The 26,819-nt window shown below is 40.6% G+C and overlaps 1 protein-coding gene across 4 annotated transcripts in view; it reads right to left on the bottom strand.

Annotated features, from left to right (window-relative positions):
• Positions 1-26,819, bottom strand: part of pleca (plectin a) — a 116,127-nt gene that overhangs the window by 62,603 nt on the left and 26,705 nt on the right. The window contains exon 1 of one of the 4 annotated variants that reach the window (XM_034125002.1): positions 16,868-17,034. The exons of the other annotated variants lie outside the window; for them this stretch is intronic. Within the exon in view, the coding sequence (XP_033980893.1) occupies positions 16,868-16,913 (46 nt within the window). The 5' untranslated portion in view covers positions 16,914-17,034. Of the gene's footprint in view, positions 1-16,867; positions 17,035-26,819 lie in introns of those variants that run through there. 4 annotated transcript variants of the gene reach the window in all.

Here is a 26,819-nt window from a genome sequence, read left to right as displayed (position 1 = left end):
GGCAAACTGATCATCTGCTGATATTCCTTGCAAAACTGTTCCTGGCGTTTAGAGACTCAAAACTATCAGAAACCAGTATTGTAGGCTTATGTTTGCGCGTTTAAGGTCTTGCTCTTTCTACTTATCCTCGCAACACACAAAGAAGCCTTGTTAGACAGAAGCAGTTGTGTCCCTAGAAAACCACAGGACAGCGGTAGGTCCCAGTCAGATGTGCACAGTGACTTTATCCCATCTAGGACAGTCACAAACCAGCCTTGTCTGTAAGGGAGCAAGATACTGAATCTGATTCACCAGCAGCATGCTGTTCTGTTTCTGACAAGTTGCAAAAGGCAAAAGAAGTAGCTGAAAGACTGCAAGATGACAGGTGGTCGTGGTGCAAGGTGTTTGCTATTGGAATTAAAAACATAACTGACTGACAAGTGTGGACATGTTTTCGGTGTTCATTTTAAAAGAAAAGGTGGTTGTTAATTGTTATGGTGACAAGACATGAAAGAGGGGCAGTTAAGAGTGTTACACTCACTAGGATAAGATCTCTGATGAGAAGCTAGTTTGTGAGAGTACTTAATCATGGACTTTTATATGAATTGGTTAAAATGCTTATAAGAAAAACTTTACTTTCGATATGGGTCATTCAAAAAGTAGTGCCATTACGAGACAGTTAGGATGGCAATGATTAGGACTTGATAGCTTATACACTAACAATATGCCTATGGAAATATATATTTAGAAAAGATAGGCTATAACCAGGGGTGCACATAACTGGTACGCAGGTACGCATGGGCGGCAACAATCTGAAATGCGTACCGTCACTTGTGTCACAAAGCGCATTTGTACTTAGATCACCGGACGACAGAGTCGGTCTCCGTGTGCACAGACAGGGCTGCTGTCAACGTCGGTCTGTACAGCAGCCCTGCGCTAAAACAGCTGATCACAACGACCACCCCCCCCCCCCCCCGTTGACATTCGCGAAGCGCTGTACTCCACTGACACCCCCTCCCCGTTGACAATCGTGAAGCGCTGTACTCCACTGACACCCCCTCCCCGTTGACAATCGTGAAGCGCTGTACTCCATCGCCCCCCCCCCCCGTTGACAATCGCCAGAAGTTGGAGTACCAAACATTGACTCCAGGTACTCATCTGAGTACCTCACTGAGAAAGTTGTGTGCACCCCTGGCTATAACTTACATTAGGAGTTAGAGGAAATGTAACATAGTTAGCTAGCTAACAGTTTTAGACAAAAATTAGGCAAAAAAGTAACATACACATTTACTGATTTGTAATGAAAGTACCACTAAGAACAGCAATCCGAAGAAGCTAGCATGCTGCACACACAGAATGGCAACAGTTCCATAAAAATGACCATCCTGATATGTTGATTTTAATGGAAATGTATGTTCTACTCTTAGTCTACCTCTTTGCAATGCTGGTGAAATGATTATTTTGGGGCATTTTATAAAACAAACTCCATACAAAATGAAATCCTCAACAGAATGTTGGAAGGAGCAAAAGGGTTTCAGTTAGTATTGCACAAACCTCTCATGAGGCTATATGTGATTTTCAGTATAAAAGCATTGGAACATGAGCTGTCTACATTGCGATTGAGGTAAAATGGCTGTCAGTGTGAGCAGTTAATGGATGCTCACAGCATCAAAGTGGCTGAACCCCTGAGGCGTCCCAGGGAGGCATGAAGCAGCTGCACTGTGGATAGAGGAAATGCTGCTCGGTGCAAAGGTGACAGGACTCACTTTCTCTAAAAGATCACACAGTTTGATACAGTTTAAGGTCCTACACAGATCACACCTGACCAAAGTTAGACTTAGCAAACTGTTTGACACAAGTGAGATGTGTCTCTCCGGCCAACCACACACACATGTTTTTCTCCTGTCCAAAGCTGGGTTCATTCTGGTCCTCTTTTTATGATACACTCTCGAAGGCCTTCAATAAGCCGGTGGTTCCTAGCCCTTCAATTTCTATTTTTGGTGTCCCTGAGGAGTTCTCTAGTTTCACTAACAAGGAGAACAATGTTATTGCTTTTGCTTCACTTATAGCCCGCAGACGTATTTTACTGCAGTGGAAGGACCAGAAACCTCCATCTTCTCAGTCGTGGTTGAAAGACTTAATGTCTTTCTTATACTTAGAGAAGATTAAGTACAGTATAAGGGGATGCTCTGATAAATTTAGCAAAACCTGGGATCCTATTCTCTCTTTTGTTAATTCTATTCCTTCTTTAGGGGATTAGATAATCCTATTACTCATTAAAGTACGCCGTAGCTACTATTTTGAGACTGGACGGTTAAGTGATTGTCTCCTTTGGCGTGTGAATGGTCATGCAGCCCAATGTGCATTGTGCAACACAGTGTTTCTTTGTATTTCTGTGCTTTTATGATATCCTCTTGTATTTTTTATTTACTTATTCTTGCTCCTCTTTCATATCGTATTGTGACACTTTTCGGTTTTGTTTTGTAGGGGGGTGGGGGGATGGTTACTATGCCATATTTGTTGTAAAAAAATGTAAAATCGGGTGATCTTATGTCAACAGTTTGTATGCTTAAGATTGATGGCCCAATAAAAATACTTGTGAAAAAAAAAGATCACACAGTTAAAAATGACTTAGAAAGCAGCTAATTGAAGGCTGCACTTTGCAAGAGATGCCAGTTTGCCAAATCAAATCATAAGAGAACTGTGTGATTAAGAGGAACCAGGCCATGGCAACAGAAGAGAGGAAATGTGAGAGTTTCCGTGTGTGTGCGTGCGTGCGTGCGTGCGTGCGTGCGTGCGTGCGTGCGTGCGTGCGTGCGTGCGTGCGTGCGTGTGTCAGACTGGCCACTGCAGTGAGTCATCAAAAAACCCATGATAGGGTGTGGTCGGCCAGAAATGCCTGTAACCATGGAAGAATGACACATTACAGAAATATGAGTAAATACACGAGTCCAGAACAGTAGTCAGAGGAGATAGCATCGCTACTGGCAACCCAAAAATAGGCACACTCTTCCTGGAAGTGAAAGCTGTTCAGTGATTCATCACCAGGCAACCATTAGTGACCATCCAAAAGTTGCAGACGATAAAAACATCAAAAGACTGGCAGTGTGGGTGCAGGATGAGGTGAGCGCAGACTGGTTTTGATATTATTTTGAAGAGGACACATATTCCCTTCAAGGTTATGAAATACATATAATCCCAAAATAAAAAAACACAAGGATGAGAAGTTGAATTATTAAAAGGAATACTTATAATTTGAGTATCTACACTATTTTGTATGTCTGAAACTCACAGTTTCTACACTACACAGCTATTTGCACCACTTCTTCAACATTACCCAGAAGCTCTGCTGCAGGCAAGGACTTCTTACAATACATACTGTGCATACCGATCTCAAGAAGAAGTCAATTAGACAGCAGTGTTGTTCACATTTTTTCTATGAACATTTTGACTTTTTGACATTCTCTTGTGGCCCTGGGTCACTGGTGGAATGTATTGAAACTGCTGTGAATCTAAGCAGAGTACTGAGTGTTCTTTTAAGCTCTAGTTGATAGACGAGAGTACTACACCAAACCTTTTGCAGCAATTTAATATTTCTAGCAAGCTGCCAAAGGAGATAAGCTCTAAGCTTCAAAAATAAAGTTTATGTTGGTATGTTCAAGGTTCAAGGTTCTTTATTGTCAATCTGACATAGCTACAGAGTAATTATGTAGTTGAAAATCTTATGTCACAGGCTTCTCCAACAATGCAACATAATAACATGTTCTTGTTGTGGCTGTCATTTAGGGATACTCCTGCAGATGAGGGCTGTTAGAAATGGCACTGTTCCCTAAAAAACAAAAATAATATTTAAGAAATGTTCTCAGTGATGCAGAATGGTACTGAAAGCCTAATTGAAACACAAACCAGGGTGTTGTGGGTGCAGATAAGACAGTCAAACGTTCGTTTTTCTCCATGGAGGCTTGCAGGCCTCAGTCAACAATCTTCACAACTCATTAAATCTCCTTACACTCAGACCTTGAACACTGTCTTAGGCGCTAATAAACTACCAGATGAAGAAGAAACTTTGTGTACAACTGCCGCCATTAAGAGGATACGACTCGAGGGATTTTAGGGTAATGGGTAGTAAATCCACTGTGGGGCAACAGTGGTGTCTCTGCATGCCAGATAGGCAACAACAAAACTTAAAACTTAAAACTTAAAACTTAAAACTTAAAAGGCACTTTGGCAAAGTAACACTCCCGTAGCTAAAATCCTCTTTGTTCAAGCGGGGACTGTGAGGTTACTGTGTCAGCATGATATGTGGGGGGGGGGGACATTAATGGAGTCCTATAAATCCTCATAAACCGTACCCTGACAGTGTGAAAGGGGCTACTTTAGAATAAACCCTTTCACTGCTTCCCCTCCCCTCTTCTGTCCCCTTCTAGATCACTCCCAGATTTTACACCACCATGACAAAAATGCGTGATAGTAGAGTGTCAAAGAAGAGGTATTAGAGAAAAAGCAGCCTTTTTTATATGCAAGGGCACCTTGCTGGCTGTTGTTGGCCGTTGTGCCTGCGGTGAGAGCTGGAAAACAAACTGCCTCTGCAGCTTTTAAAACTTCATCTCATTGCCAGGACAGTTCTGGAAATGGCACAAGGACGACGGCTTTATAACGTACAATTACTGAGAATTTCAGTAGGAGGGGTGTTTGAATATAACTCACTTTGGATTGCAAAAAATAGAATGCATATCGTGGTAGGAAATGTAAGGTACTTCATGCAGGCTTTGCTGCAAAGAAAAAGTGTCTGTGAATCAATAAATCAGTTTATTCAACATTTTTATAAAAACCAACAAGGCGTGGTTCAAAATGTTGTTTCAAAACAAGTCTCTTCTATAAAATCATTTGAAATAAGATGATATTCAGTGATGAGTGTCCAAACAGAGAGAGATTGCAGTGTACTCGACAATAGAAACCTTTAAATAAGTGTCCAGGTCCTAACATCTGTCAGTAAAGCCCGCGTCACACTGTCCCGAAATTGACACCAGATGGACACACGAATATGGAATTGTGAATTTCGCACGAAGATAGCCCCGAACTTGGTCAACGGCCAAACAACAGCAGAAGCAACAGCCGAAGCAAGTACGATGCCTACAGAAGGCCCCACGATGGCGCCCGAACCACACACGAAGGCAACATTTACGTTACATTTAAGACATACAACTGCAACGAAAGTAACAAAAACAATTATGTTAAAGGGGACCTATCATGCAAAATGCACTTTTGTACGTCTTTTATACATGAATATGTGTCCCCGGTGTTCCAGGGAACTCACCAAGTGTCAGAAAACACAACCCTCTCTATTTTCCTCCATACCCAAATCTCTAAAAAAGGGGCTGCAACGGATCTGATAAAAACTGATCCAGATTTGAACACTGTCCTGACGTCAGGACAGTGGCGCTACGGCTATTGGGCCAACTCCACCAATCAGGAGGAGACAGCCACGGCCATTGCCGTTCGAAAGCGCTGGAGACGCTGTAGTACATATGCCAGGCCAGTAGATGGTGCTGTTCTCACTGAATCAGCCCTTGCTAAAACAGATCTAAAAAATGTCAAATTGAGCAAAATGAGGCATGGCTAAAATGCATGATCCGTTTGGTATTTTGAAAAAAAAAAAGTATAAATATGCCTTATATAGGTATGGTCCTACACTATATTATTCAAATATAGCATGATAGGTCCACTTTAAAGTACTATGGGACTTTACATTTTGGAAACTTGAGCTAGTATATAATAAAAATTGTCACTGATATTTTCAGACTTTGTTCTTTACTTTCTCCGTCTTTATATGTAGAAGATATTAAGTTTTCTCAGTCATGTTGTTTCCATAGCAACAACAACTTCCTGTCAACAGCGTAAACTCGCCTTCAAAATAAAAGCATCTAAATAAAACAGAAAGTTAACCTAAATGACATTTAAGACTTGTAATTGTAAAAATAAACTGAGTTTCACAGAACACAAATTGGGTTATTTACATAATATGTTTATGATTTTGTTGTGCAATAAAACAACCAGAGAAGCGATCTGCAAGGAAACATTGCACACCGTGGTCCCATCTCGATGTCATCGTAGTCGTACTATAATACGATGGCTACACGACGGCATTGCTAGGGCTTCACGTAGTCATGTTGCCTTCCTAAGACAATCGGGCAGCTTCTTGTTTCCTTCGTATTGTCTTCGTGAAGCGAAAAATGCCCGATGGCACCGATGATCACACGAAGTAAAGACGAAGATGACACGATTTGACAAGATGCCCTCACGAGTGCCTTACGAAGGGCAAAATGGACACACAAATTCAACACGAAAAACCTTCGCATGGTGTTTCGGCAATTTTTTGGCATGCCAAAGATTTTGCCACCGCTCACGAAGATGCTGCCGGAGCCTGAAAAACTCCACCGGCGGTCATACGATGGCTTAAGATGCCCTCACAAATGACCCGATGTTGTTACGATCAGAGCCGCATTTGAACATTTTCTTTATCGTGTGTACATCTGGTGTCAATTTTGGGACAGTGTGACGCGGGCTTAAAGAAATGTATGCTAATTAAACGTGACTTCTAAATCAATCTAAAATCTGATCAGACTTCGGAGGCACCCAAATCAACCAACAAGTCGATCGTATCGCTGAAACATTTATTAGACTGATTTGTCAAGTGACAACAACAACAAAATCTACTTTTTATTGACTTTAATCGTGAACTAAATAATACTTTTTGGAGTGTTGGTCCGACAATGAAAGTAAGCTGAATAGCTCTGTAAATTGGGATAATCATTTACTAAACAAACGGGGTGAATTAGATGAAATAATAATTAGTTTCCGCCCTTATATCACACAAAAAGCAGACAGTCTGTAAAAACACGTGATTCAATCCTCTCACCAAAGGGCTCAAGATTTCATTTGAGATACAGAAAGAGAGACAGAGACATCGCCTTGATCTGCACATCAGATAGGCTACAGTTGATTCCCTTGGCATCAGAGCAAAGAGCATGTCAGACATAATGACCAACATCCTGCAGCATCTCATGCCACCAACAAACACAGCACAGGCCACCAGTCACTATCATTATTAAGTCAAATGAAAAGCTGCATTCATATCCACATACAAAGCTGGTTACTATTGTAGACATTTGGATAATCGTATTGAGACACTGTTACAGAGAAAGAGATTTGATCAAACTCTCTTCTAAGAGACAACGTTTGCTAAATCTAAAGGCTACAAAAACAGGTAACATTTAAAAATGTTTAGCACATAGAAAGACCTCACCCTTTCTGTGCCACCTGCAGGACCCAATGGCCCCAGGGAGCCACAACTCAAACCCACAAACAGTTTTAAAGGCAGGAACAGCCACTTACCTAGAAGAAAAAACACAAGAGAAAGAGGCAAATTTAGCAAAAATGCAGTTCTCTTAAAGTGAAATAGTTACTGTTCCAAAAATATAACTGCTAGTATAAAAAAAGAAAGCACTTTAAAATGGGAGTGGTGTTGACACAAACACTGTGCGTTACTGTAGTTGTTAATGGATTGAACAGTGCCAACAAAACCTTTTGGAAATGCTTTTAACGGTATAAGATGCAGATTAATGAGAAGACCGCAAAACCCTTCTGGGCAAAATTAAAGAAAGACAAATAAAGCAGATGGAAATGGCTTCTGAAGTAGCATTGATCTTCATAGTACTTAACTCTGTGAATGCAATCTCATTAAGGCTCCCACCAACTCTGCCATCAGCCTGCAGTAGCTTCACTAACAGCGACACCTGCTGGCCCCTGCAGGGACAGCTGCAAGCCCAGAAGCAGCTGTGTTTTAAAGCCTATCTTTCAAGTGGTTTAAGAGTCACCTGGTTTCAATTCCTGAGCCGATTCCCCTTGCCCTAACCAAACAAAGCATGGTGAGTGTAATCATGTCCCACGAGAGGAGGATTAAAGGAGGGAGTGTATGATTAGAGAGGATGTGTCAGTTTACAGAGGCAGTCGCCCTTCTGAATTACAGGAAACCTGGGGTTAATGAGATTATGTAATCACATCAGCTAAATTAGGAGGACGCTCCGCTAAGATTGTGGCCAGATTTTTTAAACCAGCATGACTGACAACTGTAACAGGATTACACTCACTACTATCATTACTATTACTGAGGAATACAGAGCCAACACAGAGCACACAATCAGTTCTTACAGACTGAATTATACACCTACAACAGAATATGACAAACAAAGACTGAGTGCCTAGATGTATATTGGGCTTGTTGTAATCCATGTTTCTGGCACTGGTCACTTTTTTTCCATCTTGTTTATTTCTGAAATAATTTATTTGCTTTTATACAATCGCTGAATAAATCTGAGGTTAGTGGTGAAAAAAAAGGTCCAAAGCAAGCTATCCCAATCCTGCATTGACCCATAATGCACCAACATTCAAGACCTCAGATCAAGTATCAAGGCTCAGGCCCCATTTACGCGGGAACGCAAACGAAACGCAAACGAACCGAATTCGATATCAAAAAAGTCTTCCGTTCACACGGATACGGCTCAATAAACGTGTCCCTTCACACGAGACCGCTCGACCCGCTGGAGACGCTGTATACATATGCCGGGCCTGTAAGTGGCGCTGTACTTCCGCCACAAAATACACCAAAAGCAGCGAAGAAGACCCCCGAGCATGGTTGCCATGGTTGCCTGGTTGCCCTTCTGTTTATTCTCCGCGGTGGATTTAGCAACATGTAGTTAATGTAGTTCTCCATGTCCACTTGTTGCTGATGGTTGTGGTAGAGGAGCTGTAGATTTTGCACTAACATCTGTAGCAGTAGTAGTAGCTACTGACAGTAGCTACTGACCATGCTACAGCAGTGAACGGGAGAGGCGGGGCAATGGCTTCATCGTTATCAGGAAAATGATCGAATAGGACGTACACACGGAGCCGTTTGGCCCCCCAGAGTGTTCCGTCCGCAGATCTATCCACCTTGGGACCCGTTATCGTTTGAGGGGTCCATTGCCGCGGTTCCGTTATGGCCTCGTGTGAACGAACGGGCTATACGAAAGAGAAAAGTAGCGAATACAACCCGTTTCGTTCCCGAGTAAACAGCACCTCAGTGTAGTCACTGTGGTGTTTGTTATTTTAGGGGTTTGTTTACTCAAACTGTTTACTGCATTACCTACATGTCTTTATAGCTCTATCTTATCGATCTTGGTTTGTTAGTTCTACGCTTTTTCTAAAATGTTCATTTATTAAGGGGTGTGTATTAGGAAAGGTTTTCCTACTAAAACCTGTAATACAGGAAAATACACACCCCTTAAGTTAAGAAATGCACATTTTGAGCGCAGAACATGCAACAGCTGACAGCCTGATGCTAAAAAGCCCTGCAGGGGATTCTGGGTCATCAGCTGTTTTTTGGGCCACTTTATGGCAGCAGAAGCAGTAGAGAGTAAATGTACTTAATACCAACATATTACTTGTCTTAAGTTGATAAGACAAACCTGTTAGCAACATGCAACAGATATGTATGTGCCAAAGATACATTTGGATCAAATATCCACTCTCGGTTACTGTAGGTCGTAATCAAAGCAATGTAGCACTTTAGCTGCTAAATGTTAGCGGTAACTTTGTCTGCTGTTTGGTTCCCAGCAGATGGTGTACACTACATTTATCAGAACTCAGTGTTTCCCCTATATACAAATAGTGGCGGCGCAGCGCCGCTGCTGAAATATGCGCGCCGCTGCTAGGGGGCGCCAGCCAGGTACCCAAAAAATATAATATTTTTTTTATTTTTTTTTTTTTTTTTTTTTTTTTATTAAAATAATAATAAGTGGCGACCCTTTTTCATTTTTTGTTGAAAAAATATGTTATGTGGATTTGTAGTATTTGTGTTACTGTATGTTCAATAAAGGTGTATTTTTGCAAAATCTTGAGACATTGCCACTGTATGTACTGGCAGGGCCGATTTTGGAGGAGGAGAGCTCTCCTGTCAGACTGAGAGGCTCAGTGAGGTTAAAGGACTCTCTGAGTGTTTAGATAGTTCACTTTAGTCTAAGTTATCTCAGTGGGTCTCAAACGTTTTGACCACAAACACATATTTCCAAGCCACTCCTTTATAATTATTATGATAAATAAAAACAGGTTTGAAATCATTCCAATGTATACTATAGGACAGTAAACCAAAAATATTGTTTAAAGTTGGAGAGATATAAAAATATGCATGAATAAATAAATGTTAACTGGGTAAAATAAGATATGAATGAACAATACAAAAAAAAAAAGTTACATTTATTTGTTATTGGCTATGGTAGGTTATTGGTTATGTTCACATACTTATTTAATTATTAAAATGTAAACCGATCTTTTTCATATGGGTGTTTTAGAGTTGTACCCCCTAGATCTAGTCTCTAGTAATTGTGTGCTCAAAGTGCACCAGATAGAAGCATTTTACTTTAAAATGTTCAACAAAATCTTCCCGGGGGGGCATACCCCCGGACCCCCCTAGAGGATGTGACGTCCACCCCCCAATTCAAACATGTTCATACAATACTGAATACATTTGAAGCCATGTTGACGTCTATTACCTATGTCAATAAGTTTCTGTTTTTGTAGTGTATTTGTCTTTTGTAGAGATTTTTTATTTATTCTTTATATATAAAATCTTGCCTAGGGCAGCAAATTGTCTAGAACCGGTCCTGGTACTAAGCCTCAAGAGCCTTTCTTGTGCTGGCAGACACATAGAAAAATATTGGCGGGGCGCACTTCGCACGTGCACACACTAAAAGATTCCACGCGCTCCGCGCTCACATTATGCTGAGCCCACGTGCCTTAGCACAGCTGCTATGACTCCATCCTAGGGGAAACACTGGAACTGTTTTGCTGAAAACGACTTCCTGCTTGCACACTTGGCGGAAAAATACAATGTGGAGCTGGTAATCTAAAACTTTCTTGCCCAATGCATATAAGCAGTACAGATTGGGCATTCACAAGAATATGCGAGTAGGTAATGACAAAGTTAATGTGATAAAGTTCAAGCGAGCATTTGTATTACTCTTGAATAAGGAGTTTAATTGGGTGGCGTTAAAGAATGTTGGCACAACTCCAATTATGTAATGTGCAGGTTATCCAAAGTTTAAGAACAGGGAGAGTTGATTTTTGAACACATGACACATCAAGTTCCTGAAAATGGCTCTGGAATGCCATGACAAGCATGATCTGATCTGACTCATCTACATAAACAGAGCATAAGCATGACAAATATTCTTAGTCTTTGTTGTTATTTGATACAGCTAATAAATGTATTTAGGGGCACGGAAAAAATTGAGTCGGCTGGACAGGAAGGTAAAAAAGCATTGACGTTGAGATGTCGTGTCCGAAAATATTGTTGATGGGATTTATAAGACTGAATCATAAGAATAACGTTTCGGCTGTAAAGCCAAAACAAGCAGAAGGACACTAAAACATTCAGTAGACCTGATAAGAACAATGGAAATGTGTTGTAATTATAAACATATTGATTTCAATTGAATTAGGGCGGGGCAAGCTCTTTGGTGTTTCTATGTCTCTGCATGCAGTGTACGTGGTTATAGTTTTCCCATCTGGAGTGACTACTACCCCTGGCTGGACAGAAACAGGTGAGGAATCTGAAACATGGCCATGCACCAATTTCTTCAGCTCAAATAGCAGCTGAAGCATCTGAGAGCAACTTAATACTGCTTCTACAGATACAGGCAGAGTGACATATGATCCCTCCATATCTGAGCATGAAACACAGACAGGATGTATGCATCAGCAACATTCAGCAGACACGCCTAATGAGGCCAGTTCAGGCGTTCAAGAATTACAAATATACAGAAAGATGTCCACTTCACAAGCATATTTAGTCTATTCTATTCAAATCTATTCATGAACTATGAGCCCCACCGCTCAAATACAGCAGCCACTTATTTATCCCCTGCATTGGATCGTTATATGCTGGGATATTCTTGGCGAGCAAAAGTGCAGCAGTAGAGAAGAAAAGAAAATGCTGATGTGATGCTGGACTGTTATCCGCAGATCAAACAGAGCACGACTGCAGATACACATGTACGGGATGTTGAGGGGAAATAAGGAAGCAAATCATAGTGGGATACTTATTCATAACTAAATGGGAGATTACAATCTAAACCATATACTTATAGGTCATGAGGAAACCACATAATAGCCCCAATCATGTTGTTGCTTTTAAGTTGGTTCTGGAAAGCCTACATGTTGTTTATCTGTACAACGGAAAGCTGCAATCAATAGAGTTTCAGTAGAAGGATTTTCACCTCATGATCATTAAAGGGATAGTTCAGATGTTTTGTGACATGGTTAACGTTTACTAGTCCTTTTAAACATCAAAGTCACACAATTATACAAATTAAAATAACCGTTATGCGAGGTAAAAAAGTGTACACTTAAACTGACATTGTTTGTTTTTTAGGTGGGCTTTTCTTTTTATGTTTCTAAATTACATTATGCTGCCACACTCAACACAGCTGTACATGCTAAGCTGTTACTGGTGTCTGATTCTCAAAGCTTACAGGCGATATACTTAAATGGATAGGTAGGCCATATAATCTCCCTTTAAATAAAATCAGGATTAACCCCTTTAGGTGACTGGGTGTTTAGAAAACATTTGCTTAAAGCTATATTCTGTTTTTGGTTCTGAGTTTCCTTATATCTGAATATCTAATAAATTAAACAATATAAAATATCACCAAAACACATGGATTTGTTACAGCTTAGTTATCACCTGTCTAACTGATACTGCAATCACAAGTGATGTCAAAACAATGTCACATGGTATTGCCGACAATAGCAAGCACTTCCTGTCTGTCTCTGTTCATGTTATAGACACAACGGTCTTCCCTCAGGGCTGCAGGTTTGGAAACAACAGCTGATGACCCAGAATCACCTGCAGAGCTTATTAGCAAACAGGTTGTCAGCTGTGGCGTGTTCAGCACTCTGTGTGCACCGTTCATAACTCTCATTCCAGTTCAAACAAAGGCCATCCCTACGTGAGGTTGCATCACCATTATTGTGAAAAAGGGAATCCACTGAATGATTCCAAAAAGGACTAGTGTCATTGTTAGTACCTGAACTTGATAAGCAGAACACAGCTTTATTATTTATATGTGTACTGTATGCTTGTTTCCCCCTGAACATAGTCAATCTGGGTAGAACTCCTGTATTCATGTTTTTGTATATATAATGTAGCCGCTTCTTTTAAGTGTTATTATTAATCAATTACTTTCTGAGTATCTGTGTAAAATATTGAAGTAGCTCTGCAAAACACAACCTGCCACTGTCAGGAAACCACTTTGTCACGTACATCTGAAACACTAAACCGTCAGAGGTCAAGAGCACTGACCCCTGCCCTGACCTTCCTTTATGGCTGGTTTGAACCTGCACTGCTTGAAAGGCCCAACTTCGTGCTCTCACAGGCATATAACATACAGGAAGCATCACTCACAGTAGTGCACTGTTAGTACAAACATGCTGATATGACAGGAACCCTGGAGAAGTGTGTTAAAACACACAGGGCTACAGACATAGCTAATGGTAGCGCTCTACAAAGGTCAAAGGTTAAAAACAGCATGGAAAATCATGTTTTGCGTAGTAATTTCTTTGGTTATTTGATTTAACACAATTAAAAGTTGAAGTTGTAAACCTCCTCAGTAAGGGAGAAAATGCCCAGACAGACCCTTAAGAAGTTGGAGACAAAACAATGCAGAAATCAGGTAAGAAACAGAAGAATGCTAAACAAAAGAAAATACATTTTCAGAGTTAAGTAAGAAAGTAAAGAAGAAAGAAAAGCTGCCATCAGTGGTGAACCATCAGGCCCTCTAGGCCCTCTCTGAGAGCCCAAGATATTCTAAAAAATAATATTTGAAAACATAAAAAGAAAAACATTTTTTTTAAAATATTTCTTTAGTTATATTTTTCATTAGTTTTACCAAAATAACTTGATTTAATTGTATTTAAAATAACATTTCCAAAGAAATAAATCCGTAGAATCTGCCTGTTCAGTTTCTGTTTGAATGTGAAGGGTTAAATGAAAGAAGCTCCTTGAGCCGTCTCTGCGAGTTACTGTGAAGATAGGAGCTGATTGGTGGTCCTGCTATGAATTCACAGAGGGCCTGCTACAGTAACTGAACGACAGAGTAAAGTCAAATGACAGTACAATTGACCAATCATATCTTCCCTCTAAATGGGTGGGCTTTGGGGGGGGACGACGACTTTACTGGCATTGATCCGGACCAGTGACCTTGTATAAAGTTCACAACTGGACCTTTAATAAAAAAGTTTGAGTACCCCTGGCCTATAGGTATAAAAGTCACGGCTCGCCACTGGCTTCCATATCTTCATTTAAGTTGGGTCCTATTCAATCATTAACAAATGAGCTGTAAACCGAAGTCAATAGAAAGGAAACAACCCACCAACTAACGTTTAGTTGTTAAGTAATTTTCTTGCAAAACATGCTGTTGTCAGCCTATAAGAACATTGAGATTTCCTGTATATATCAGCTGTATATCTTATTCAAATAAAATGAATATCTTTGGGTTTTGAACTGACAAAACAACCTTTAAACTAATAATTTAGGAAATGTTTCACTATTAATCGATAAAAAATACTTTATCGGTAACAAAAAGGACTTCATTGTTAGTTCAGCAAATTCAGCTCTTTGGCCCTTTTTCAGAGATCTGCATAAGCCTTAAATGAGCTCAGAAATATCTAGGTCAAGAACCCAAAGCTGTCTGGTAGACCAAGGTTAAAGTGAGAAGAATATCAAGATGTTTTAAAGGGTGAACTCTACTGTCAGGAATGAGTCATCAAAGCCATGTGTCAAAAGTGGCCCCGCTTGTCCCAACACACACAGGAGAGCATCAACAGGCTCTTGTGTCAAAGAGCTGATTCTGTACCAAGTGCCTGGAAATAGCTGACAAGAACGCACAATGGGAGCAATGGTCTTGAGGTGACGACATGCTTACAAATGAAGTGAGCTTCACTAAGTAAGCAGCAGTGTTTAACATATTAAGGAACTCCTTTGGGAGTGCTCAGTGAAGCGAGGGAGCTTTTGTCCCAGGAGCTCTGGGGAAAACATTCTCAGCCTGTCTGAGTGAGGAGGACTTCTTTAGATCCCTCTCCAGGATCATTTAAAGGCCCATGCCATCCTGGAAGCTGGTCCAAAGTCTGACCACATTTCGCCAAAATAATCCAAACAAACCACAAGTCCACACAGAACAGCTTTTTCTTTTTGTACTCCTTTTGGCTGTCACTAGTTGGGGTGGGTTCTGTCGCCTCACATTTGAGGCTTTCTGTCACTATAATTGTCAGTCAGTGTGCTGTGAATCCTTTACTTAGTGAGATATATGCATATACAGTATGCTGAACATTGAGTCACAGGCACACAGTAAATGAAGCACACTTTCAATGGCCTGAACATCTTAATAACTTAGTCTGGAAATACCAACCATGCAGACAGTGGTGCCTGCAGGGCATGACATATAGATGGAATATATTTAAGATGCCTTAGGGACAGAACTTACTCAGAATATCCACACAGTTGGGTGCATGAAAATAATAAGACTATGAGTTTGATTAAAAACAGAATTGGCCTTACTTTGCAAGTTAAGCAACATACCATCCCAAACCCTGGAGAAAAGGGTTGGGTATTATTAGAAAAAGTATGATACCAGAGTTTTAGACAATACTTTCTTAATTTGGACATAATCAATATTCTTATTAAAAAAACAAGCCAAAGGTCTCAAATATTAAGTAACATACAAACAAGAACTTCCCTATAAGTAAATAAAAAGTGTCTGAAATCTGCAACAATGTTATCTAGTAATAGAAAATATAGGTTGAAATGATTAAGGGATCAATGACAAAACTGTTTTGCTGTTTTATATCCAATTAAACTAAATCTTTTTGGTTCTGGACTTGTGGTCAGATAAAACAAGGCACCTGAAGTAACATTGGAGATACAGTAATGAGGATTCTTTCACTTTTTTGACATTTTAGACAATTCATCTAAACAACAATTGCCAAACTAATTTGATAATAAAACTGAGTTGCGGCTCCAATCTCATGAAATACCTGTTAAAAATGCTTGTGAAACTGATCATGCAATGGAAAGTTTCTGACATATTGCGGTCAATAGTATTGAGCTTTAATATCAAGCTTGAATGGAGAACTAGCTGCAAGAAATGAGACTGAAAAGGATTGTATAACTGGATTCTGATACATTTAGGTCGTGGGATACCTATAAGGGAGAGAAGTGGGAGGAGCACACTGCTGATGTAAACACTAGATGTAGGAAACATCTAACCATGCTGCAGCCTGACGAGCAGCAGAACAGATGTAAACATATTTCCTGCAGATGTTGTCCTCTGACCAGACTGAACACTATTATCTCTGACTGAGGGGCAGGGCAAAGCACGGCCGTATCCCTGCTGTTACCGCGGTGATGCAGCAGCAGTCACTCTGCATCTCCCGGCGCAGACGCAATCACTATGCCGCATGCAGCAGCAGTAGCAGCAGCAGCAGCAGCAGCAGCAGCAGCCCCCACAGCTTGTAAACACATCCTCTCTGCACAATCATTGCCCCTGACCCCTGACCCCTGATCCCTCTGCTCACGCCTGGACACAAAGAAGAACAAAAGCTCTTCATCCATAAAGAGCATGTCTGACAACAGAACAGAGGATTATGATACCTCCATTTTACCCGACAGCCCTGAAACCATTAAAAACTGAACTTTTTCCTCAGCCTGCATCAAAACGATGAGGACGTCCTCACCATCGTGGGAAAACAAGGCAGTCCAGAATACGCTAAATATTGAAAAAGGCGTGAGGAGTACCTTTTAGAGAGCTGATCTCATGCTGGATAGATCTTCCAGGGTCCATGCTCACTGTGTCTGCTGCCCGAGGCTGCAAACCGACGAGTCAGCTCTGAAACACCAGGCTTGAGGATGCAAACGTCTCTCCGCTAACTGCAGGCTGTTCCTCCCTCTCTCCGCTCCGCTTCTGCCACAGAAGTTGGCAGCTTAGTGTTTTTGTTCTCCCTCTCTCTCCTGCCGGCTTGCACACAATCGCTGTCAGCAGAGAAATTGTGAAAGGAAGGAGCTCCCTCCTTTCTCTCCCACCTCAGTCTCACCCCTCCCTGATGATGTCCCGTCCCATCCTTGTGGTGCTCAGGGAGGCGCCTTAACCAATAACAGTCAGGTTGCACCATCACATTACAACAGTGTGTACAGCTGAAGGGAAGCAGCCAATGCAGAGTGTGAAATGATGACAGATGTAACTGTAGGAGGTGCTGTATGAGAAGTGTTCATTCCCAGATAAAATATTACTCTATAGGTCTCTAGGAGATACAAATAAACAGTTTACTTTGACACGTGGTGTTATAAAACTAGATATCTGTTCAAATAAAAAGTATAAAATCAGGTTAAGGGACGTTTCCTTCTCCCTCAGGACAATGGCGTCAGTGACTCAGCATTACCTCCCCCTATAAGCCTTTCTATTTGAATGAAAAGCGCTGCAGAGGATACCTCGGATCTCAGGGAGGGGCTCAGATGACACAGCACTTTTTTAGTTAACTAAACTTGGCAATCAGAAGGAAATGAAATGATGGCACTTTGACATAGAGGTAATTACATTCCCATGACAGCTAATGAGAACTTCAAATTACACACATTTTAAATTGAGTGTGTTAAAAAAAAGATATTAAGCAAACGATCCAATCCAGCGGTAAAAATACACAAATAAAGGTTTACATTGTTAGAGCCTCGACAGTGTTATTTTAGAAGATGAAGGTTATGCTGCCTTTGACTCAGCAGTCTCTTCAATCCTCGAAAGACTGGCTGGCACTCTGCTGTGTCGTATCTGAAGTCAGCAATAGTGAAATTGCTATGCTGTCTAAGTATGAATAAATTGACAGCTAAGGCATATGACTCTACATTTAAGACTTTGACCAGAAGTGGAAAACATATAACAATACGTGTGTGCAGTATGTGAAACTCAGAATTCCTAGTTGGCAGTTACACAATTTAACTAAGTATAACACATTGCGATTGTAAATTATTTTTATTAAAAAGGATCAGCATAAAAGTGTCCAATATGATCTGCTAGTGCCTAATATTAAAACGGGCCCTATTATGCTTTGTGTGGTCTTCTCTTATCTGTAGTGTGTTCTATAGATTGTTGTGCACTTAAATGGTCTGTAAAGGCAAAGAAATCCCAAAGTTCCTCCAGAGGGAGTTTCTCTCCCACACACTCCCCCCCCCTGCCTGAAACTCCATTTGACTCCTTTGTTTACTTCCCTAACACGGTGGGTGTTTCTCAATCGCGAGTACGCTTGCTTGGTAGCACATGTCTGCCGAGCATCTTGCTTCAGAAACGAGTCAAGAATACTTCCTGCCATTCGGAAAACAAAGAGTGGAGGCTAGCAAGTGTGCAGGTGTGCGTCATATGAGAGGCCCCGCCTTACATCTTCCGCCACAGATTTGGGGAAATTGGTCCGTGCGCAAAGCATTGTGGGGATTTTAAGACCGCGGAGTCTACTCATGTGCAGCCTCGATATTTCTCCAAACGGAGTACGCCGGGCTCGGTAGATTTCCAAGTATGCTGGAGATTGGAACAGGCCTTTGGCGGCACTCGATGACGTAGTATGCTTGAAATAGTGGCTCTGCAGCAGCTTTACTCGCGATTGAGAAACACCCACAGACCACAGTATGTAACACACGCTTCGATTGGGTAGCACTCCGACACATTGTAAGTGATAGGCTAAGGGGCGGGACATCTCTAAGCAGTCAACCAATCACAACAGAGCCGGCCAGCTAACCAATCAGAGCAGACTGGGCTCTGGTTTCAGACAGAGGGTGAAAAGAGGTGCTGCAGCACAGGCAGTATGAGAAAAATAAAGAGCTTTTTGAACATTAGAGCATGGAGACATGTCCCAGTAGACTGGGATAAAATATGAATATGAAATCTGAAAATGAGCACAAGAGCACCCCTTTAAAGCCATAACAGTTATCTTTGCCGTAGCTAATGTCATAAAGTCAAGCTAGATCGATAAAAATATGATTCTTTTCTACTTTTAGAAACTGATGTGTCAATGCAAGATGACACAGCAGTCTGGAAAAAGATTATGAGGAAAGCCAGCTCAACTACAGGGGAAAATCCATGAGTAACTGAAAACACAATCCACAGAACCTCGTCTAAATCAGCACATTTTGGTAATAGGATTATATTTTGTTATACGGAGAAAGGAGAGGGTGACTCAGCCGTTTTATTCAGGCTGATGAAGCTGAGAATAACTCATGGTGTATTTGTGTCTGTTCAGTGTAGACGTGAGGATCGTGCAGGTGTATGTGAGCTGTTTGGTTTGAATACGACAAACTATTCATGTGTCAGCCTTGAGTCATGAGAAAACATTGGCATCATACGGAATACGTTGAATGTCAAGCACTGGACTTTAACCACTGTTTGATTCCCGTGTGAAACCAAAGTTAAGTTGTTTTTAACGACAATGCTGCAACATGCATAGGAGGTTGTCATGTGACGTTACTGAGTCACTTTTTAAACATTAACCTTAATCTTTTTCGTTAAACTTAACAAAATAGTTTCATGGAGTTCACTGGAACTGGGATGGAGTTTCATCATTTCACGAATTATTGTGCAATTTTGAAAAGCGTGATTTACATTAAATGTATCAGAAGCAGAAAATCTTTCTTTTTTGCGGGGGAAATTTGGTTTTGTGAAAGTTGTTCCACTATAGAAATAAATATAAGTATATATTTTTTTATAAACATAGGAAATAGAAATGTGCGATAAACAGATAAAATATAATATCATAAGATATTAAAATGTAAAGCAAGAAAGGCACAAAAAAAAAGAACATATTTATAAAAATATTATACAAACACAAGGGAGTTAAGTGCAAGCATCTTGACTCAGAGTTTCTGACGCTCTGATGGAGTATCTTTGTTTTTTCTCAGAAGTGTACAATACCAAAAAGAATGTTGGTGACGGGTGTGCACATGTAGGTGAGTGTCCTCTAAACAGGCTTATGTTCTGGAATAAAGAAGAATCCCACAATATCAGCTACAGCTACCTCATGTGATCTGATTCATTCCACACTCCTATAGGACAGATGTTCATGTGGTCCCATGCTTCAGGGCCACAGCTCCACACCGGTTCAAGTTTCAGACTCAATGCCATTTCCTGCTCATGGTTCGTCTTCTTCCTAATTAATCTTTCCGTGGCGAGACATCTTGAGTGCAAAGGTTTTAAAGAGCATCCATTACAATTCAATAAACATTGCTATGTTCTGACCACCTGTCTAAAATGTTCTCCTGATCCAAAGATCATAACTTTGACAGCTGATTTTTATTATAAAAGATAAATAGCTGAAATATTTCACTTGGCCTACATACCCATCACAGACAGTAAATCACAATAACAGCATTTAAATATGTCCTGAAACTAAACCAGGCCTCCTTTGCAAGAAACATAAAACAGGCATTCAACTAAATAATTGGGGGCAAATTATCTATATATAAAAACTTCAGATACAAAAGCAAGTTTTTCCATCGTAGATGTTCAACTTTACGTGATCCTACTGTTTCTTTTTTTCTAACAGCGTGATGCTGAATTCAACAGCCTGCCTCTGTAATTCTTCATCCTGTACTCGTGCCCAATCAGCTGCCAAATAAATACTTCAAGTGTGAGTAAAACCGAAGTATCAATTTAAAACACCTCTATTGCAAATTGCATTACACTACTGATATATTTTCAGCCGTGGGCTCGCAACAGTCTTGTGCTATAGTCGAGAAATTATTATATATGAATGCTTGTCGGCACAGATCCCGTTTCAGGCAGCTACAGAAGCAGCAGGGAGGAGATGAACACTGACTACTGTTTCTGTGGGTGAGGAATGGGGAGAGATTAACTCTTCAAATGACGACAACAGCCCCTCAGATTTCAATATTAAGTTTGGGATTTATTTATTTACTATAAAGAGATCAAAGTGTGACAGTCAAACTTGATTCAATTATCCAAATGTTCCTTTGCGTCTACGTCCTCAAAAAGGACAAGGATAACAATACTGTAAAAGAACAAAACATGCAGTCTTTTCCTATTTATACTGTTTAATCAAATATTTCACTTTGTTGTGACTAACAGAGGTCTGTTATTCCCCAATTTCAGGCTCTCAGACAGACTTCTCTCAAAGCCTTACTCCTGAGAAGGGCAATTCCTAAAACCAATAATGGCCCTTCACATCAGAATCAGCCATGTTGAGCCTTTGTATTACTCTTTCCTGGTAGACCACTTTGCAGGCGGTAAACAACCTGGGAGAAAGCAATGACTGCAAACATGACTCTTTTGACAAATGTACATTCTTTCAGTAAAACTGTGAATTTCAAAAAAATGCTGGGATGATACAACCAACCTTCCTGAGAGCAGACATTTTAGCACAGAGCTGATGGATGTTCTCCATCTAGGTGTGGCTGTCTCCGTGCCAGTGAGCCCTGGAAGGGAACTGGCTGAACGGAATACAGCAACATTCTTTAATGTTATTATTTAAATAACAAGTCAAAGTGTGTGCTGTACCAAGGGGCTATTCTTCTTGGTTTTGTTATACCACTTTGCTGTTCAATACAAACTAGGGCTGTGCAATTAATCGTATTTTAATCGCAATTACGATTTTGGCCTGCCACAATTACGAAAACAACATAATCGAAAAAAACAATTATTTTACTTTGCTAGGTTGTGACAGTGCACTGCAACATATTTGATCTAATTAATTTTGGTCTCATTTATTTGTATTTATCATATTTATATATGTTTAGTAGCTTGGGGAAGTGCGCTCCAAAATATTTGTTGATCTTGTTTATTGGTATTTATTATTTTGATATTATTTATTTAAATGTATCATTTATTTTATTTATTTTTGTATTGGTTTTTCAGTTGAATTATACGTTCAGGGTAATCAACAGTTCAAAAGATACTGTTCAAATTATTATTTGTATTTGTTTTAAAGTTCAATAAATTGATTTTTTCAAAGTCAATGAATAATCGTATTTAATAATCGTGATATCTATTATTGACCCAAATAATCGTGATTATGATTTTTGCCATAATCGCACAGCCCTAATACAAATAGTTGCATTTAATCCCTTTTTTTCCCCAAACTCCACATTTACTCCGAGGTGGTGCACTGTGATTGGATCTAGGTTTGCTCTAAATGGCCCTAGAGCCGCTTTCTGTGATTTCTGACTTTAGGGGCAGCCCTGCTGAGATCAGTGCTGTGTGAAGAGAGGTAAAGAAAATACAGCTGCAGTAAGGAGTAGGGTGAAGGGCTTCACACCAAAGGAAAGAAGCCCCCAGGTGATGACCGATGACGGAAAACATTAGGCAGTAGCTGTCAGGCCACACCTGAAACATCAACTTGTCTCCAAAAACATATTTGTTTAAACATACTATCATTAGTGATAGGAAAAGGAGGTGGACATTTTTTAAATGTATATAAAGTATGAACTGATTCATGTTTACCTTAGTTCATACAACTGTAAAATAAGAAGAGTCTAAGGCATAATATTTATATCTTGGTACGTTCAGAATACAGGCATTGATGCCAACTATCAGAGAGGAAGTGTAAGACATCTGATACATCGGCAAATAAAACCGTTTTATATCTGTCCCATCATTAGACACTGCTCAATTAAGTTTTTGTGCAATTTTTTTTCTAAGAATCAGTTAAAAGGCCATAATGCAATTGTAGAATTTTAAAAGACAGACAAAATTAAGTTTTGTTGCTCAATGTCACCATGTGCCATGGTAGGCCACATGACTCCACACCGGGGTGAGTTTATGTTTCTCTTTTCACGCAGCTGTTCAGTACTACAGTGTTGGAACTCAATCTGAGACACAGTTAAAAGTCTCATTTCTCTTAATCAGAGGTGGAGGACCTGATACACCCCCTGCACCCCTCTCAGGGATGTGCTCCTTCCCACTATTAGAAGTTGGAGTAGTACCAGGACACTCTGTAGTGGGGTGTAAGTGGTGTACCATTCTCAGCCACTATTTGGGGGGAGGAGGTGTTACTGTTGGTGCCATCCAGTGCTGCCTAGATTCATTAAAGCGATATCAAACTCCAAGAACAGTTGGTGCAGCCCATCGACACACACATATATAAACAGACAACAACCTAGTCTACTCAGGGAGTTAACTGCCTGCAGCTAAAAATAACGATTGCCACTCCCTGCTCCTCTCACACATTAAAAAGGGCAAATTCAACAGTTTATAAATGCAAAATTACACAAGAAGAAGTGTTCTTCTGATGGACAAAAATAATAGAACGTTTCTTCATCTTTAGTGTCAGCATGAAATCCCTGTGAGGCCAACTCTAGAGAAGGTAATCACATTAAAGGGGACCTATCATGCAAAATGCACGTTTGTACGTCTTTTATACATGAATATGTGTCCCCGGTGTTCCAGGGAACTCACCAAGTGTCAGAAAACACAACCCTCTCTATTTTCCTCCATACCCAAATCTCTAAAAAAGGGGCTGCAACGGATCTGATAAAAACTGATCCAGATTTGAACACTGTCCTGACGTCAGGACGGTGGCGCTACGGCTATTGGGCCAACTCCACCAATCAGGAGGAGACAGCCACGGCCATTGCCGTTCGAAAGCGCTGGAGACACTGTAGTACATATGCCAGGCCTGTAGATGGTGCTGTTCTCACAGAATCAGCCCTTGCAAAAACAGAGCTAAAAAATGTCAAATTGAGCGAAATGAGGCATGGCTAAAATGCATGATCTGTTTGGTATTTTGAAAAAAAAAAAGTATAAATATGCCTTATATAGGTATGGTCCTACACTATATTATTCAAATATAGCATGATAGGTCCACTTTAAGAGAAGCTACCAGGCTGGTTATAGACGGTCCGCCTGCTCAAACAGTTGAGCAATTCAAATTTGGCAAATAAAAAGATAAAACATGTTAAAAATAGCATAAAACAGTGTGTTAAAACAATGAAAGGGTTCAAACAAAAAAAGACATTTAGAGTTGAGTTTCATTTTCTTCGAGCTCCCTGACCCTCTGCTGTTGTGTCCCACAGGCTGTCAGTAACTCTGAATAATCTAGAGCAGGGGTCGGCAACCCCTGGCACCGTAACCAGTGGCACTCTAGGAATAAGTGGAATAAGTGCAAAATATTTCAATTGTATTTTTGGATCCTGAACGAGACAGAGCGCGTCTCCCCGTTACCTGCAGAAGGAAGCCATGCACGCAACGCAGCCCCGCTCTCTTTAACTCCAGTCGACTTGCTGCTGCTTTCCTCCGTGATGAAACGATCAGGGGTGAAGTGCTGCCGGAGCGCGCCCGCACTTCACAAATTGCAGCAGGCTACCCATAAGGAGCTGTAATAATGCCGCAGTTTTTGCGTGGCTGTGTGTTTAGTTGAAAGCCCAGTGGCGATCTGCTCATCTCTCATCGAAAATAATATGCTACACAGGGACGGACTGGCCATCTGTGTGTTCTGGAGAATCACAGAACGGACGGTCGTCATTTTTTGAAAAAAAAAAAGTATAAATATACCTTATATCGGTATGGTCCTACACTATATTATTCAAATATAGCATGATAGGTCCACTTTAAAGTAGCTACAATCAAGTTGGGTTTCTCTTTTTTTCTGGGTGATGTCTGATGAGGTGTTGAGGTGCGTAAACCACATTCCCCCAATCCTAGTAACTCGCAGAAACCAGAGTCAGTGTTGGAACAGTAGAAAGACTCCAAAAGATGGTTTTGGTGAGTTCCTTTGTTTCAGTTGAGCTTGAATGAAGTGCCTAAAAATTACTTGATTATTGTGGCTTTGAGGAGAGCATATTATTTGTGTATTTTATATGTAAATAAATGATTATAATTGTCCAAATCCCTGTTGATTTTAATTGCTACATACATAACAACGTGCCGGAAAAGGGGCCATACTGTAAGAACCAGTGGCTGACATTCACTATTGCAGAAGGTTTAAGAGAGCAACTAGAGGGTAACGTGTACGTACGTGCGTGCGTGTCTTTCAGACAGAAGAAAGAGAACACTTAACAGTGCCAGTGTGTACACCAACACAGGAGGAATGCACGGACTGTGTCAAGATGAAAAATGTATGGTGAGGCCCACTATCCCTCAGATCTACCACTTCTAAAGACACACATTCAGGCTGCCTCTTTATCCTCTGTGTAGCACTGACAGATATCCACTAGAGGCTGTTCTAGGGTCAGCCAGAGGAACAGTTTATTACCAAAAGGAAACAAACATTCTGTGTGGATAGTTTAACTGTAACCATTGAAAGACGTGAATCCTGAAGAAAAAATATGCACAATACTTAGTACTCTCGCAACATCAAGCACTGGGAGACTCATGTGTGCAGTGTTTTAAACCTTGTTTTACTGTTAACTTGTCAGTCTTGTTTTTACTTTGACCACAACGAACCTTGAACATTTCGACTTAGGAAAAAAAAGATATGCATTGCATCTAAAGTTGAATATTTGAATAGAATCATTAATCCTTTATAAGTCCCACAGCGGAGACATTTTCAAAAGGATTCTGCTTTAAACTCATCCTAGTGTTAGGACTTGTGGGAGGCCATTACATACAGCTCCAAGGGAGCAGTGTGAGGGCCCACTGCCTTACTCACAGGCACTTCAGCATTACTTAACAGCTGGGACTTCAACCAGCAAACTCTGGGTCCCAAACCAAGTTCTACAGACCGAGCTACTGCGACCCTTATAGCCTACAGGAAGAGGCAAGCTCATTCATTCTCAGCCTTTAAGATAAGTTTAACCAGGTGAGACAAAATCCATATAAATGTTGTTATTGTTGAATAACAACTACAGATCCACAGCTCAATAGTTACTGCTATAACGAGAGAGCGTTAAGCAGTAGCTCTGGGCAGGGTTTCTTGGAAAAGACAGGCAGCAGTGCTTCCCAAAACTCAGGCACCCTGCTGAAAATTGGAGTACATGCCAGCTAGCTCACTACTGACATTCCTGGCATTAGTCTGGCTTATTGTAGCATGCCAGAACCAGGGTGTTGGCACCATTGTTCTACCCCCAAAGACCAGCGTGAGGCCAGGGTCTCTGTGTACCCTCATACTACACAGTAATACACAGGCTAGGGTTAAAAGGGGGCACTTGAGTAAATGAATCAATACACACAATCAACACATGTGGGCATAAAGAAGGCTCAGAGTACAATCCCTCAATTTGGTCTATATTTCTAGCTACTCCCAATCTTTTATAGTGTAACCGCACAGAGCACTGTGGCAGGATAAAATGACAGTTTGCATCTGAATGTATCCTGGAAACTGAAATGTCCCAGCAACCAGACAGTATTTCTCTGCCGGTGACATCACCCTCACAGGCAGATTAGAAAGACATCCTTTCATAGTGTCAGTCAATACCACCCCACTACTCCAAACACTGTGGGAAAGTAAACACTGACTTGATACTGTTTAATCACCTGAGGTTAATCGTTAAAAAAACTGTACAACAGACAGCAGGAATAGATGGATGTATTATAATAGGGATTCACCACATGGACTCTTTTTTCAGGCATGAGATACAGTAGTTACCTGTTCTAATTGCCCTTACCAATAAGATAACAGTATTGTTAACACAGTTCTGACTCTAAAACAGTTCACTACATTTTCTAATTGAATATGCTACATCAAAAAAGATACACAACTATAATCGAAAATTAAAAAACAATTAATGACATATATGTCAAATCATAATTAAAAAAAAGGGC

Source organism: Trematomus bernacchii, unplaced genomic scaffold, assembly GCF_902827165.1.
Source record: "Trematomus bernacchii unplaced genomic scaffold, fTreBer1.1, whole genome shotgun sequence".
Taxonomy (NCBI): Eukaryota; Metazoa; Chordata; class Actinopteri; order Perciformes; family Nototheniidae; genus Trematomus; species Trematomus bernacchii.
This window is presented reverse-complemented; position numbering and strand designations above follow the sequence as displayed.